Below are 17,348 nucleotides of genomic sequence, written 5' to 3'. Positions count from 1 at the left end.
AGAGCGTTTAAGGAGGTTGATTGTGGATGTTGTAAGTGCGGGAGTAAAGGGGGGGTGGGTTGGGGAGGGGAAAGGGAAGGGGGAGGAGGCATGCGCCCGCTAAAAAGGGAAACGCCGAAAACTGTCGAAGCCGAAAAGAATCCTGCCCGGCGGCCCGATGGACCGATTCGTCTAAAAGTAGGGTGGGGAGGGCGGGGTGGTAAGGAAGGGAAGGGAAGGGTGGAAAGGAAGGGGAGGGAAAAAACGGAAAATTGGATCCGGCGGCGAATCGCGAATCCAGTGTTCTCCCGTCCGTCGCTCGATCTAGTCCTGCGCGCCCGCCCCGGCCATATATGTGTGTGTGTGTGTGCATGCGAGTGTGTGTGTGTGCGTGCGTGTGTGTGTGTCCTCGTGTATGTGTCGTGCGTGTGAGCGGGTGAGTGTGTGTCCGTGTGTGTCCGTGCGTGTTTGTTCGCGTGAGTTTCTAGGATAAACGGCCGCCAAGGCGCGATCATTGCCATCACATACGCGGCACAAAAACGCACACCCACACACACACATACACACCGACCTGCGGAGAGCAAAAGTGATGCTGCCCGGCGCGGCACCGCATCCTTAGCCAGGTGGGTGGTGCGGGCGGTGAGGTTCTAGCGCACCGCATGGCGCTTGGTGCACGCTTGCGTCCCACACCACACACTCACACAGCGTCATCGTGCCGAAAGGACTGGAGGAGGCAAGTGCAGTGATTCAACAAAACCCAGGGCCAGCGAGACAGAGAGAGAGAGAGAAAGAGAGAGAGAGAGAGAGAGAGAGAGAGAGAGAGAGAGAGAGAGAGAGAGAGAGGGGAAGAAAAAAATTAAAAAAAGCAAAGCAAAGGTAATCATGTTTATGAGTGTGCAGCCCCGCACTGCCGCACCTTACTCCCTTTCTCTGCCTTCCTTATTTAAGAAAGCACCTGCAGCAACCGCAGCACGTGCACACGGTGACACTTCAAATCAAATTCCGAGGCTCCCCGCACACCATCGTTTGCTAGTGAAAGTGGGCAAAACTGTATTTTTGTTAGTTTCGCTTTGTTGTTGCTGTTCAATAGAGCTGCTGTAAGTGTGATCCTTTTTTTGGTTTTTTGTTTTTGCCCCAATATCTCACAACTCAACCCGAAAACACGGAACAAAAGTGCACAAACAACACAAACCCTGGGAGGAGCTGGCTTCCCTTCGAGAGCCGCCCGCTTTCCCTGTGCGGTGTTTTGCTTCAAATCCTCTTCAACCATCAAACACCCGCAAAGGCTCCTTGCAGCTCTGGCCGGAGCATGCCGCCGCCACCACGATCCACCACGGCCGGGATTGGCCCATGTGGTGTAATTATCGCACCACCGCAAGTGTCGACGGCCCAAAACCAATAAACGCAGCAGAAGAAGAAAAAAAAACTCCAACTTCCACAAAACTCCGGCCACCCCGGGAGAACATTCCGGGACAGTGTGCCGGAGGGCCGGACTAATGAAGGCTCGAGCCTACCGCCCGACTACGGATGGTGTGTTATGTAAAGGCTTTAGGCGACCGTAGGCGTGCGGTGTTTCAGTCAGTGGGGAAAATCGTGTGATTTTTTGTTGTGCGAATTGGGAAAATTTACCTCCATCACTGCGTCCGTTAATGGTAGCCGCTTGGGAATTTTCCTTTTATTTTGTCTTTTTTTTATTTATTTGGAGGATCTTTTCTCGTTGCCTCATGTATGTTTGTGAGTGTGTGCTTAACGGGTGAATCATAAGGGCAATCACGCTGCATATAAAAAGGCCTACGTAATGGCGGCAAGCGTAGTGTATGAAAGTAAGCCTGAGCGAATGGGGTCTCCTCGCATCCCTTTTATTGGAATTCGAAGGCGCTCCTGCCGCTACACTCGACACGAAACCCACACACACATAGACACACACACACACACATGGCATTTTGGCATGTGATACAAACTTTCTCCGTCCGTCGCAAAGGGCCGTCCTGCCTAGAGCCGAATCCTCGGACTCGGAAATGTCACGCGCGTACATGCCCTTCCCCTTCCCTCCTTCTTTCGCCCTCACCCTGGGTGTCGTTTTGTGTCACGCGAGAGAGCGTACGTGAAATCACGGCAGGCAAAGGTGAGGCGCACGTGAGTGACAAAAAAAAGCAAAATAGTGCTCATGCCCCTCCACCTCCTTTCCGGCGTGTGCGAAATTCGTGTTTTTCCTCCCAGCACAATTCCCTATCACACACACACACTCACACTGCCCTCTAAGTACGCGGGGTTGGCAGTTTTGATCTATTTTAAACCAGTCAAACTGTCAGTACCCCCCCGCAGCAAAAAAAGGCCCACACACACACACACACACACACACACACACACACCACACACACACACACACACACACACACGGGAGAGCGTGCGCGCGCGCGTTCGCGCTCGTTTCGGAAAAACACACCACCAGTCGTCACACCGGGCACAGTGTGTGTTACCATGTGAAGGTACCAACCGTCCCGCCTTCCCCATCCTGAGTGGGTTAATGGAGTACCGGATGGGAGGGAAAGGGGAAGGGTAGCGCGTGTGCGCCCCCGTGCTCCCTTCACTCATCCTGCGGTGTGCGTGAAATTTACGAGCACGTGAACGGTGTGCGAAATGACGCTAATTATGGTTTGCCCAGAAGGGAGGGTGGTTGGTCGTGGAGTGGGTGGGGGGATGCTAATGTCAACAATATGCTCGGACAGCAACCTTGGCGGAGTGCGCGCCTGGGTCGGGCCAAACTGCTGCACAGATTACGCCAACATCCCTGCCTCCTCCCCCGGCACTACCCCCGTCCCACCGTCTGTGTGTGTGTGTTTTAATAGCAATCGAAAGTTCGGGCGTTTGTTTGTTTTCCAGAAAAGTCCCGGCCCGGCCGACATCAAAAACTACTGCTTCCCTGTGATTTACCCAACCATCTAGTGATGTGCTCTTTGATCATGTGAGCGCACTTAAGACTCCGATCCGACTTTTGCAATTGTTAGTCCGATTCCTACTCTGGCAAAATCGGAACCAATAATTCCACCGGGAGTCGGAGTCGTTCGGAGTCGTAGTTGAGCGGGTCGGAGTTTTTCGAAGTCGTCCGGAGTCGCCTGGGGTCGTTTGGTGTCAGAGTCGTCCAGAGTCGGCTAGAGTCGTAGTCGTCCGGCGTGGCCCGACGTCGTTCGGAGTCGTCCGGAGTCGTCCAGAGTCGTTTGAAGTCGTTCGGAGTCGTTCATAGTTGTTCGGAGTCGTCTGGAGTCGTTCGGAGTTGTCCGGTAACGTTTAGTATCAGAGCCCTCCGGAGTCGGATGGAGTCGGAATCGTCCGGAGTCGGATGGAGTCGGAATCGTCCGGAGTCGGCCGGAGTCGTTCGAAGTCATTTGCAATCAAAGTCGTCTGGAGTAGTTTGGAGTCGTCCTGAGTCGTCCGGAGTCATCAGGGGTCGTTCGGAGTCGTTCGGGGTCGCCCGGAGTCACCCGGAATCGTCTGGAGTCGCCCGAAGTCATTCTGAGTTTTTCGGAATCGGATTGTCCGGAGTCGTACGGAGTCGCCCGCAGTCATTCGGAGTCTCCCGGAGTCGCCCGGAGTCGTTTGGTGTTTGAGTCATCCGGAGTCGCCCAGAATCGATCAGAGTCGGAGTCATTCGGAGTAGTCCAGAGTCGTCTGGAGTCGGTTGCAGTTAACAGGAGCCGTCCGGATGTGCAATAGGAGCCGTCCGGTGCAATGTGCTTGCGATCAGGCATTTTAGTTCGTTTTTTTTTTTTGTCTTTCACTTTGCGCCTGCACTTTGTATACAGGCCTTTGCTTCGACTCTGACTCTAACTGATTCCGGACGACTCCGGACGATTCTGACTCCCGACGACTACGACTTGGGTCGACTCTGGACGACTCTGGACGACTCCGGACGGCTCCAGACGACTCCGGGCGACACCGGACGATTCCAGACGACTTCGAACGACACCGACCCAGACGACCACGACTCCGGATAGTTCCAGATGACTCCAGATGACTCCGACTCCGAACGACACCGCAGCGACTCCGGACAATTACGACTACCAACGACTCCGGACGACTCCAGACGACTCTGGACGACTCTGGGCGATTTCGGACCCACCGTTCGGAGTCGGTTCCAAAATTATCGGATTCGGATTGGATTCAACTCCAGGTTTTTGCCAACTTTACCCATCACTACAACCATCCCGCACACACACACACATGCCCCAGCACACGCGCTCGAAATTGTTGATGTGCCGTGTTTTTTTTTGTGTTCTGCACATTTTACAGCTTACACTGATTTTGTGCTCTTTATTTGCTCCCCGGCCCGGCTCATTTTTTTTAATCTCATCTTCTTCTTCTTCACAGCGGCCAGAGCGCCCCGCACTCCACCGGCCTCTGATTACATAAATAAACATGGTGGTGGCCACGGTTTGGCACGGCAATATAAGCAAACGGTGTTGGACCATGCGCTCGCCCGGTGAGGCCGAAATCTTGTGAAGGAAATCTCCAATTCTACGTCAACGCGGTACGCGTGGTGCACGAGAGACAGACCAGACTGTGTGTGAGAGAGAAAGAGAGAAAAGAGGGAGCGAGAGAGAAGATTTCGCATCAACGCGAGATTAACGCGTCGCGAGAGCAGCATCTAAAGCAGCAAAAGAGGTGCGAAAACCCCTCTGGCGAGAGGAGAGTGCGGTTTATATTTCTGTTTCTTTCCTTCCTCGCTCTGTGTCGCGGATGTCACAGTAGGCGCAGCTAGCTACTAAGCGGCAACGGCACACACAACTCTAGCACGGTACGCGTACCCGTGGGACCAGAGAGTGAGTGCGAAAAAGTGTCATCTCCCCCACCCCCGACAAGGCTGTGTGTTTTGCTCCTCTGATTGTGCTGGCCATTGGCCGCTCGCAAACCGCCGCACACCGTCCGCGCAAAAACGTCCGTTCGGTTATCAGTGAAGCAGCCCGAGCAGCCGAGAGTGTCGCGAGCGCCGATGGAGGCGGCCGCGTGCTAGAACCGCCGCTCAGGTGCTGTGTGCCAGTGTGCCAGTGTTTTCATCAGTGTGTGTGCGCGCGCGCTCGTGTGTGTAGCTGTGTGTGCGTTGACCAGCAGGACATTAGACCGGTCGGACCAGCAGACGCTAGAGTAGCTGCAGTCACGCGTTGAACGCGAACGGAAGCGTTTGAGGTAAAGCCGTTGACTGTTCGCCGTACTCGACGGAGTGATTGTGTGCGTCTGTGTGTGTGTTTGTAAACGGCGCGTTCGCTCCGGGTGTTTTTCGCGGACCAAAACACTTAACACATCCCCTCCCCCGCACGAGCCTCGCACAGCGCACGGTGGAGCCGACGACGCCGACGGTCGAACCGGTGGCGATGGCCCCGGACACGGTGCCGGCCGTGCCGGCTGCCGAGGTGCAGCCGGACGGCGGGTCGCCGGCCAGCGAGTCGCCGGCCACGCTGCTCACCCAGGTGCAGCGGATGCTGACGCCACCGGCCGACCTGCTCGAGTGGAAGGACATGCCGCAGCACCTGCAGTTCAACCCGTACGTGCTGACCGGCTACCGGCCGCTGCAGGGCGTCAAGGGGTGCCTCAGCAGCCTGTTCTACGTGCACAACGAAACCATCAATATTCTCACACACGGTAAGTAGGCCGCGCCCGACCGCCCATCAGCCGCCGCCGTGTTCCAGCCCAATCAGCTCAATTTGCTCAAACGCGCCCTCAACCGATCTCAACCAGCGCCGATCTCAACCAGGCGCGCCGGAACCGGAAGCCCGAAATGGCGCCAGGGAGGGTTGGCGCGAGCTCACCTTGTGCTCCAGGTCGGCCATCCCTGCGCCATCCGGGACGCCAAACAATCCCGGCAGTCTCTTGATCAATAAACAACAGCGCCGATGCACCGCAGCCAGCCAAACCGTTTCGATTAACTGCAACTCGTCTTCTTTTCTTCTTCTTCTTCTTCTTCTTTCTCCCTAACCCCCTCCTCCCCCCCCCCCCACCGTGCGCGCCACCGGCCCCCAAAAGGCATTCCAATTGTCTACATCCTCGCAACAGTGCCGGCAATGATGCCATGGGAGAAAGACTATCGCTTTCTGTCGTGGTGTCATCTGGTCGGTTCCGTTGCACCGTGGTGCGGCAGCTTCGTCTACCATCTGTTCATGAACCTGGAGAACGGCGAGGGCATCTACTATCGGCTGCTGCAGCTCGACATGCTCGGCATCTGGATCAGCCAAAGTTTCGGTAAGCCCGGGTTTCGCTCGTACCCAGTCGATCCAGCAAGACCATGCAAGTGCAACAACGGCAGGCAAACAAAACAAACAAAACAGGCCCGAGAAAGAGCGGCAGGGAGTGGCCGCTCCCGGCCGCTCTTCCTCTGGGACGCTGCTCGACGATTGACTTGGTTGGTTGGTTGGTTGGTTGGTTTTGTTATTGGTAGAATAATTTTAACCCGAACTGCGCTGCGTACACAGTTCGCGACTTTGGAGACTAGAGTTGAAATGGTCGGTTGCGAGTAGCGCACCAACAACAACAACAACAACAACAGCGCGGTAAGATGTAACGTTACTTTCAACCGTCATGCGTGTCCTTGAACGCTTTTACACGGTGCTTACATCCCCGGCTGGGGTTTGAGTGACGTTTGCCAGCATTACGACATCCCCGCTGTCGCTCAAGCAAGAACCGTGTACGTGTACGAGCGACAATGCTGCCTATCGGTGACACACCGGTGGTCATATCTGCAGCGCATCCCGCATGCTCGATCGCGTGATCTCTCGCTGGAAAGTTTGCAACGGGCAGGCCCAACGCAAACGCTGCCAGTGAGTGCTGCGACCGAAAACCCTTCTGGGACCTATTACGGGTAACTTACTGCCTCGAGCGGATCACTAAGCCCTGGCCATCCCAGCCGCGTACAGTGGTTCCCAAGCGCCGTTTTCTATGCCTGTGCAGCATTTCAGTTTGTGCTTACGTAGAAGCTTAGAATATGTAGATCTGAGTGAATTTATTATAAAACAAAGAGATTTTTGAATTGAAAGGTGTATGCTGTGTACTAGAAATTAATGAAAGTTTCATCTCCAAACTGCTGGCAATATTTTATTTCAAAATACAAAACAGTCGAACCTCTCATAACGAGTTTAATCCATTGCAGTGACTCACTTGCTAAACGAAAAACTCGTTATGCCGCAGGCTCTTTTGCATATGAGTTGTAACAAAAGTGAAATAACTAGTCCTAGGACGCCAAATGTCCTCATAAAAGAGGCATACACGCATCTGAAAAAAAAGAAAGAATAATTTGTTTATCATGGTAATAATTGCGAATATATTTGTAGTATACTATTTCTTGGTCATTGTTGTTGGTCCATTTTCTTGAAAAAGTAGTCGATTGTGTTAAGCTTTTATTTCAGAATATCAAAGGCTTTTTGATCAGTTTTTGTCGATGTGTTCCACTATTAGACATTTCCAGCTAGACTTTATTTCTAAATAAACCAATTTCATCACAACTGGAAATGTATTATGGTAAAAATTCTTCAGCACAAATAAGTTCATTTTCCAATAAAGTACTTGGCATCAATTCTACAACACTATAGCACACCACATATGTGGTCATACGAAACTCCTCCAACAGACAGCAAATGGCTAGGGAAATTCTCGCCTTCATGAGTAAGAAGGTTCAGAAAAATGCGCTAGAAACACTCGTCAACATATACCCGGTTACCCTCCTGACAATAGTTTTATATTAAACGATGCTTAGGATCAAAGATCTCTTACTTGTCTGGGTGATAATCAACATTTAAGAAATGTTTAATGTAAACCGATTGTGGTCTCGATTTCGCATCGGCACCAAAAATACGCATCAGCAACACAAATTATATTGCTCTTAATGAGAGATTAAACTTGCAGATTAGAAACATGTTTAGAGTAAAAGTTTCAAGCTGTTGTTAGCAGTGTTTTCACTGTTTTTAGCTTGTTTGAGCTTCCTGCTGCTTTGAAACATTCTGGAGTCATTAGAGGCATCATCTAGTGTACCTCACTTCAAGTAGCCTTCAAATCTACAGGTTTTGGCAGCAAGTTTTCACTGTTTCCCTCAAATTTGTTTGTGCCACAATGACACAAACATTTTAATCAAAAATATTTGAAAAATAGTAGAAAATCCCCCAAGGAATTATGACTTTGGAAGCTACGAAACTCTCAGAGACATAAAACCCTTCGAGGTAACTATTAAAGAATCCAACTCTAGAATGCAATGGTTATTTAAGTAATTTTGCACAACTCTATTGGATTGGAGATGTTCAGCCGTTCCCCCACTATTTTTGTGGGAACCACTGCTCCCTAATGACGTACTGCTCAACTTTTGCGCCTCCATTGAATATCGGAAAAGAAATGTGTTACTTGTGTGTGTGTGTGTGTGTGTGTTCAGCATCCCAATATGCTGATCGCGTGTACAATTGCAACAGCAGTCTTCGCAATTAAGCAAACGCTTGCGTGTCTAGCATCCCTTACGGTGTGCTATTGTTGTTATTTTTATTATTATTTTTCCTATCCCTCTCCTCACAAAAAACACCCCTCCACAGGAGCGCTACCGATGGTAACGGCAACGGTGTACTGTTTAAACTTTCCATTAAAATGGTTGCTCATCATTTCCTACTCGCTGCTGTGCATTTGGGGCCTGTTCAAGGTACGTTAGCGGATCCGATCCCGTAAGATTGATTCCTTAGTGAGTTTGATTTCTTTCTTCTTTTTTTTCCTTGCCCCTATTCGTTCTAGGCCATGACGGCTTCCTCGCCCTGGCAGCGACGGTTATGCTTTCTGCTGCCGTTCAGCATGCGCATCATGCTCACGTTGCTGCGGATCTCGAAGCTCGGCGGCGGAAATCCTACCTCACTCACCCACGTCTTTCTGCAGGTAAGTGTTAGCAGTAGGCCTGCATACGGCCACTGCTGCTGTTGCTGTTTGCTGCTGTTTGCTGCTGCTCCGTGGGTTCAATAACACGCCATATCGTCCTGCGAACAGTGCACACACAATTAACTCCTCGCCGGGTTTGATCCTGTTGCTGCGAATGCATTCTTGCAACAAACCATTTTCCCAACCCATTAGACGTTTGATCTTCCCCACTCCCCCCGCCCATGTTCGCTCGGTCACGCGTAATGATCGACCGAGCGACCTCCGCACGCCTGCCTGTCCACATGATGAGTTGTCCAGGCCATGCATCGTTTCGCTTTGAAGCGAAATGTATTTTCCCCATCAAATACCATCGCGCTCAATGGCAAAACCGGGCAGGCGAATTAATTTTTAACGAGTTGGTAGCATTCTCTCCTCCCCCCCCCCCCCCCCTCCAACTGTCCGGTTTTGTTGGTTCACGAACCGCAACCAAGCGCGGACAGGACGTAACGTACGCGAACCCCCACCCCCGGGATGTTGCTGTGCACGGTTGTTGATGGTAACACGGATGGTGGTAAATAATGTACACTAATGATAGTTTTACCGTGTGATACCTACATCCTCACCCCTCCCGCTTGTGTCGATTGGACCGCCCATCCACCCGGTGGGGTTGTAGTTCAGTGTAATGAATGCTATCCATTCCCGGAAGCTCGCCACTTACTCTCCTTACCCCATCAGCCCGAACGCCGCCTGCCAACGCTTCCTAATCAAAGCAAATGACCATTCCCGGGGACAATTGTGCGGTGAGTGGGAAGAGGGCGGCTTACGCGACGCAGTGGATAGAAAGTCCATAAATTACTAACGACCTTAATCGCTCTTTGAAATGTTATGGCTGTCATGATCACCGCGCTCCAACTGGCGCACCGTCCGATGGTCTTCAATTTAATAGGGAGAGCGACGTTAGTCCCAGGACTGGCCTGACTCTGGGCGAGGGGTTTGGTAATCGATATAGTGGGGGAGGGACCTGGCGTGCTGGCGTGCTTCGCTCACTCACTCAAGCCCGAACCGGTAATCAACCTGCAATCATCCTGGCCCCTCCCCCGCCAGCTCCCATCGCGCATATCCTTGGACGGGACGGGGCACGCGCGCATCCATCACAGGTGGGACACGCGTGGGCGTCGCGTTCTTCCCTTTTTTTGCTGTTGTTTTGTTTTGCTTTCCTTCAAATAGTGGCAAACTACACTGCGAGGCCGGAGAGTGCTTATTAGTGAGGTTGCTTGGGCGATTCGGTCCGCGTTCGGGTGGGAGGAGGTGCCAGGACGACGCCGACGCTGCATTATTACGGTGTCCATCGGGGTATAACGCGCGATGGATTGTGATTTGATTTATTCGTGCACTTTCTCTCCCTTTCTCTCTCTCTCTCTGTCTCTCTCCCTTTGGCTACGTATCATTTCATTGTTTCACATTGTATCATTATCGTTATTTGCTGTCGTGCCTTTTTGTTGCGGGGAATGCAAGGGGACAGTAGCAGCAGCAGCAGCAGCAGCGGTAATAGCAGCAACAAAAACGCAATAAACATCCTCAGAAATAAACACACCCGGGCTTTTGCAATATCGCCCGCACAGGACGCCGTGTCAGCCGTGGGTGGAGTAATTGGAGCGATGCATATCCCCGAGAAATGGTTTCCCGGAAGTGTTGACATCTATTTGAACTCGCATAACATCATGCACGTCCTGGTGGTCGTCGCCGTCTACTCCATGCACCAGGTAAGGTACCAGCGCTTCTCAACACGCCCTACACAACCTAACGGCGGCGCCTCCTTCTAACCTCATCGGTCACGTGGTGGGTGCACTGGTGTGTTGCACAACTTTCTCTGTGTGTGTGTGTGTGTGTTTTTTTTATGTTTTGTTTGTTGCTACGGAGCTACGGAAATTCGATCAATACGCGAGCAATTTAGTTTCGGAGGAACCCGTACGAGATGGTCAAGGTTGCTATGGCAAACAAAAAAAACACCCACACACACACACGAGCAACGCAATGCAGTGGATGCACACGTGCAGGCCGTGCTTGGTAGAAGAAAAACTAAAAAAACAACATCTGAATCACAAGGAAAACCTCCCAGAAGGGCACACCGAGCGGTTGGCGTTCGTTTAGTGTGTTGCTCTGCACTCGAGTTTACTTTTAGAATCCGCTCAGTCGATCGGTCGGTATATGAAGGTCAGCAAGGCACGCCCGGCGCATTGTGTGTTGGCCTTCCCGCCCCAGGCAGAGGCTGCTGACTGCACTCAGCTCTCCGAGCTCCGTAATGCGCTCAATGAATGCCGGAATACCGAGAATTGCCATATGCAGGAAGATTCCGCTGAATGTATTGAAATCGGATATTGAAGCATACTGGGTTCTGCGAGGATTCTTCTGAAGCCGAGATTGAATTGGTTGCATATTGTTGGGTGTGCATCTTCACGGGAATTCCAGATATACTGGATTTGGATACTACTCTCGACGATGGAAAGTACTGTCATCTTGATTTGCCACGATAAATTGTTGATTGCTTGTGATAAAGCTCAGGAAATCCGTAAATTGGATGAAAAGTGATTCACAGAAAAATCTAATATTTTATTACACCTACGGCTGGATTGTAGATAGGCGAAAGAAGTCCGTTGGAGCCAAAGCCTCTATAAACTATTCAAACAACAAACAACAACAACCTACGGCTGGATTTTTTTAGTGTCAAAGTCTGAGTTTGACAGAAAAATACCAAACGAAGATGACAGTGTTTTCCATCGTCTGATAAGCCTATGACGGCTAACAGCACTGGGTTCTATGAGAATTCTACGCTTCTGAAGCCAACGTGAAATTGGGTTGCATATTCTTGGGCTTGCATCTTCACAGGCACCCCAGATATGCTAGATTTGGATACTACTGACGGCTAATATTCTAATGTCATTCCCATTTCCCGCCAACAGGCGACCATACGCGACATCGAGTGGATGCAGCGGGCAGAATGTAATGGGCTTAACTATACCTCAACGCTGAACATAGACTCGATCAACGGGTCCCACCTGGAGCTATGACTTGTGCCAGCAGGAGTAGCAGAAGCAGTAGCAGCTGCAGCAGCAGCAGCAGCAGCAGCAGCAGCAGCAGCATCTACAGCAACAGTAGCCTGCCGCAGTAGGCGTCACTGGTGCAGCCTGCCGGACATCACGTGCCCGGTCCGTCGTCAATTTGGTGTTTGCGAAGCGTCGCACCGCCCGCAAATCGGTACACGATACGTTTGAGGGTGCCCTTGAGGAAGCGGCATCTGCGATAAGCTAATTAGAACCTGTCCGTTGGTTCAGCATAACCTGCAAAATAGCAACGGGGAAAAGGATCGGGGATCGGGGCAGGCAGAGCACAGTGGGCAGACCTGCCTGCCGTTGAGCTAATGGAATTAAGGGCGACGAAACGTTGGGGCCAGATCAATCGGGCACCTGACGTTAAGACATTACAACACACAATACGTGCGACACTCATTCAGGCTTCCTCAAAGTACACCCACACACCCACACAAACACACACTTAGATACGTATTTTTCTTGACACACTTCTACGTCAGCCAGAAAGAGTGGAAAGCGAGCAACAGCCTAAACCAAAAAAAAACGAAAAAGAAAAGAAAAAACAACCTAAGAAAGCTAGCTTAAACATTCTACTCCCCCAAGCACTTGTGTAAGCTTGCCAATGCCAATGCTGGTGCAGTATCGGTACCAAAAACCCCCCAAAGAATATACGGCCTCGGAACTGCGCTTCCCTCTTTATATTGACCGTACTGCTCCAGCACACCAAAGGAAGAACGGCCAAGAATGCTGTGGACACTTTCAACCGCGAAGATACCGGACAGCCCTTACCAACTAGACACCTTGTGTCCTTGTGTGTCCTTTCTTCCTGTCCTAGTAGCACACGCGATGTTCCGATACGCGAGTGATCGAGTGAGGTGCCTGAACGAGAATTTGTAATTAATAAAACACACACAACACACGTACTGGTGCGCGTGTTGTGGCCGGATGTGCGCCTGCGATGCCCTGACATTAGTGCAACGCACCAAATTTAGACGAAACAACAAACGCCACAGTGAGGATACTAGGCTCAACACTCGAACGCGATGGCGCCTCTCATTCGGTCCCGCTCTCTCACACACACTATTCCAGGTGCACCTACCTGCAGTGAAGGGTAATTGTAACGCTCCGGTAGTATAACAATATGGCGGACATTTTGAGAGCGTCGCGTGTGCTTAAGCGTGTGTCGCGCACACGCTGCCCAAGTGTGATGCACGAGGATAGTATTTCCTACTTGCTACCTATTACCAGTAGATAGAACAAAATTGAGACAATTCATGGCGTTGGCTAGGTCTAGTGGTAACGTGCTGCGTAGCACACCACGTGCCGCCAGGGGCCATACGGTTGATAAGCATTATTTAAAGCAAGGGAAAGAAGAAACGTAAACGCATTACCAGTTGGAGAAAGCGTTCCGCTATCCGGCATACGGCAGCAGCTGGCCTGATACGGCAGCAAGATACTTGTTTTGTTGCTCGTTACTTCGGTGCCGATTTGTGCGGGTTCACACCTCGTGCGCAACACGCGCACTGGCACGGTTCCGCATAGAGCTTTCGTTAGATTTACTTTTACTTTCCAACGGTTCCTGTGGTTCGTTGAGCCAATCTGCTCAAGCGGCAAGATACAAAACACACAGACATACACCTACATGTACTAGTCCCGGGAAACGAGTGCTTGTGGTAAAGAGGTGCCATCCTTCGTTCATCGTACCTTTTGTTTTAACCGTAGGAATACTAACTATGAAACTGTTACGAAAGGCTGTTTAAGTATTAATTTTCCCAGATTGCTCTAGCGTTTAAGTAAGTAGACTTACGATACCGTAGCAACAACACATGGAGCTGTTGCTGTGCTTAGCAATTATATATATATTGAAGAACAAACAAAAAACACTCAGAATAGCTAATGAGAAAAATCACCACCACCACTACCACAAATAATACACAGTATCTGTCTCTCCTTCTGTCTATCTTTCCTTTACCCGTAGCCTGGAACCCCTGCTCCGAAACCGTTCTACTTAGCGTTTACAATTTTCGTTTTGATTTACGTTCCACTTAGTAATTCGGTAGTGATCGTTGAAATTGTTGACTTTTATTTGCAAACATTAATTTCCTAACCAAAGTCAAATTATCATTCGTATTGAAGGGGGTTCTCGGTTCTGTACTCAGCCAATCTAAGTGTGTTAAAAAGATATCTGTCCCCACTTTGAACTGTCTTCGAGCCTATGTGATCGCTATCTTTAACACGAAACGACAGCTTTATTAGTATCTATTAGATCAAGTACAGCTAGATGACCCTTTCTTCTGTGCACCCTAAGTAATACAGAGTGAACACACAAATTTTTCCTATCTCTTTCTCTCTTTCTCTCTCCCTATCTCACTTGGAGAGTCTTTTCTTTCTGTTCCTCAAAGCAGATAAGGCACTTGCAGGTGCGTAACATGCAAAGGCTCTACGCTAGTTCCCTGTAAGATCATATGTTCCATATTTTACATGCCATCACTCCCTTTCCCGCATTTCAGTTTTCGGGAGCGGCACTCCGACCAGGTGACCAGGAACGGCATACATGCGTACACTTCTTTAGCGAAACAATACAAGCAAAACCAGAAAGGCAAATTCACCCCAGAACACTACTGTGCAATGTGATATTATATTTTTCGCGCTTTAAAGTGTTTGATAGGTTTTTCTCTCTCTGGGCAGAAGAAGCGGAAGAAATAAATGGGAAGGAATACAATTTGCGAAACCAATGCCGCAACAATGTGTGCTGCGATGCTTGCATGCGCTTCCGACACGCAGGGCACGCAAAAGGATCGCGTAGAGTTTGAAGGCATCAGCAAAGCTGTGGGCAATAAGGCGTGTTGCGTGGGCACCCCCTTATTTCTGAAACTGCGCGTGGCAAAACGGTAACCTACAAGATGAAACATACAAAACAAACAAACAAAAAATCAATTAAGCTGTATAACTGAGCTTTCGGCGGACCAGGATCCGCATCCCGTCTATCGTAGATAATTTTCCAAAATTCCGAAAGGCGAAAGGCATCGCTGCCGGGCGTCACCGCGTGGCGTGTGGAGTAGCTTAACGGTTCCGTTGTGAGTTCACCTTCGCCACTAAGACGAGCGGTCCTACAGACGCTTTCCGTTTAGGGTGATATTGGGGATACTGGCTCGCCCATGCACTGCGTAATCTGTAGTAGTTGAAGTTTATCACGATCTAAGGTACTGTTTGCTTCCTTCCGCGTTATTTGTAGCAAAACAAAAAAAGAAGGCGAAGAAAATAAACACAGCAACAGAATAAAACAAATAAAATATACTTAAATTAATAGAAGTTTATACATATGTAAAACTCACATAATTACTTCAATATTAACACAGACAACACAGACAAACACATGCATGCAGATGTACACTAAAGACGGAACAATATTTAGAACAAATAAAAGGCAAATAATTCTGCATTGACCAAATCAATCACATAGACAGACCATACACACATACAGATTAGACACTTCAATCAAGTTAGTTCTAGAACTTGAAAATCGTACATTATGTAATCGAACGAACTTGTTTTAGTGAGTTTAGGATGAAACAAAAACAAAACAAACACATATTAATGAAATAAAAACAACAAAAAATAAACAAAAACTGTAGGAAACCTTCCATTGAAATAAAGCAATAATATATACAAAGTATCAATCTTTGCCGCGTTTGCTAAAGCCACACCCAAGCGATGTGCTGGGTTCAGGGATGTTAGCATGACCCGTGCAATCGTCTTATCTGGTGTGATGGGATGTACTTCCACTTGTGCGTGCTGCTGGAAAACATTGAGAACAGTTATTCTATCAAGGAGGATGGGCTTCATTCATTTATTTCTTTTTTATTTACGTTTGATTAATCGTGCGGCGGATGCATGTGAGAAGTGTGACGTGCATAAATAATGCAGCAATGTAGTGATGTTACTGGGAGCGGCAATTCAAAGACGCCTTCGATAGGTTTAAGTTTTTCAGCTTGAGCGATAATATCCTCGGATCCTCGGATCTCAAAAATTGTCTGGCCCAAGAGATGACCCTAAACCTATTCCAGTTTTGATTAAAATTTTGTACTAAGCCTATTTAGGTCTTAGAAATCTCCTCATAGCTATTCCGGAACTGAACCTATTCCCGTACCGTTTCTAAGCCAAGACTAGGACCGACGTGGACATGGTCCGAGCTCGTTTTTTGAATAGGCAGATACACACTGTACCCAAGATTCGCTTTTAGTGTAAGGTATGCAGACCCTGGAGAAATAGTGTGGTATGCAAGAGAGAGGAGAACAAAGAATGAGAGGAAGTTCAGATTACGATGATCAAACGAGATATAATTGTGAGAGATAGGAAGCACGCGTTTATGCGGGTATCTTTTATCCGGCTATCCGTATATCCGTGTTGTTCAGAATAGAGGTGGGAGCTCAGAGTTGAACCTATTCGATTCTTTTTCCGTGTTTGGAATCAATTCCGAAGCCGGTTTCGATTCTGGAATCGATTCCAATTCCGGAACCAATTTCGGATTCGATTCCGAAGATGACTCCGGAGCCGATTCCGAAGTTGACTCCGGAGCCGAATTCAGAGTCGACTTCGGAACCGATTCCAAAGTCCTAGGACCTAGGACCTATTGACCTAGGAATCCCAATTTGCAACGGAACCAGGATTGACTGCAGAAATGGAATTAACACCAGAATGAGAATTAGTTCTTGAAATGAAATAAGAAGTTTCAGAACCAAAATCGGGAATCTTCATGAGAATGGATCGTTTACAAGTAAATTTTGATTCTTTTCGGCTATCAATACTTATCATCATTGGACCCAAACGCCTATTCATATGGAGATGCTAAAACTGACTCCGTTTCGAAACCGATACTGATATCTGAGCCAATTCCGATGCCGGAGTCAATTTCGGAACCGAATCCGGAACCAATTCCGAAGCCGATTCCGGAATCGATTCTGGAAACAACATTTCCCAAGCACACTCAGGGTAAAACTGTACGACGCTATGACCTTTTTTAGAATTCTGGCCAAACTCATAAAGCTAGTTAGTATGACTATGACCAACGTTACTTGAGATGAAGGTGGATGAAAAACTCTCAGGCCCTTGGCTACCACCAAAGGTCTGGACCAGTGAGACGGGCTTGCCTATCCCCTATTCAACTTGGCGCTAGAGAGGGCCATCGGGAACTCGAGAGACTTCGGAAACCATATTCTATAAGTCCATCCAGATTCCAGCATACGCTGTTGATATAGACAACTTCGGTCTGCAGCTCTCTTATGTAGCAGAAGCCTACCAAGGGATCGAGCAGGCGGCAGAGAACCTCGGATTGCAGATAAACGAGGCAAAGATCAAACTGATGATGGCAATTAAATACATTAAATAATGGCAACATTAAATAATCCA

The 17,348-nt window shown here is 49.2% G+C and overlaps 1 protein-coding gene across 3 annotated transcripts; it reads left to right on the top strand.

Annotated features, from left to right (window-relative positions):
* The first annotated feature begins 275 nt into the window (after nucleotides 1-275).
* Nucleotides 276-13,889, top strand: LOC121599423 (progestin and adipoQ receptor family member 4). 3 transcript variants are annotated; one of them, XM_041927258.1, is made up of 7 exons: nucleotides 276-602; nucleotides 4,348-5,616; nucleotides 5,998-6,213; nucleotides 8,541-8,644; nucleotides 8,734-8,871; nucleotides 10,473-10,613; nucleotides 11,811-13,889. In XM_041927258.1, exons 2-7 carry the CDS (start codon nucleotides 5,349-5,351, stop codon nucleotides 11,916-11,918), a joined length of 975 nt encoding a protein of 324 aa, XP_041783192.1. In that variant the 5' UTR covers nucleotides 276-602; nucleotides 4,348-5,348; the 3' UTR covers nucleotides 11,919-13,889. The 3 variants fall into 3 exon arrangements, with proteins under 3 accessions (XP_041783192.1, XP_041783357.1, XP_041783274.1); XM_041927423.1 differs by lacking the exon at nucleotides 276-602 and adding an exon at nucleotides 814-855; XM_041927340.1 differs by lacking the exon at nucleotides 276-602 and adding an exon at nucleotides 887-1,076.
* The last annotated feature ends 3,459 nt before the right edge of the window (nucleotides 13,890-17,348 follow it).

This window comes from Anopheles merus, chromosome X, assembly GCF_017562075.2.
Source record: "Anopheles merus strain MAF chromosome X, AmerM5.1, whole genome shotgun sequence".
Taxonomy (NCBI): Eukaryota; Metazoa; Arthropoda; class Insecta; order Diptera; family Culicidae; genus Anopheles; species Anopheles merus.
The sequence above is the reverse complement of the archived record's forward strand: the minus strand, read 5'-3'. Positions and strand labels throughout refer to the sequence as shown.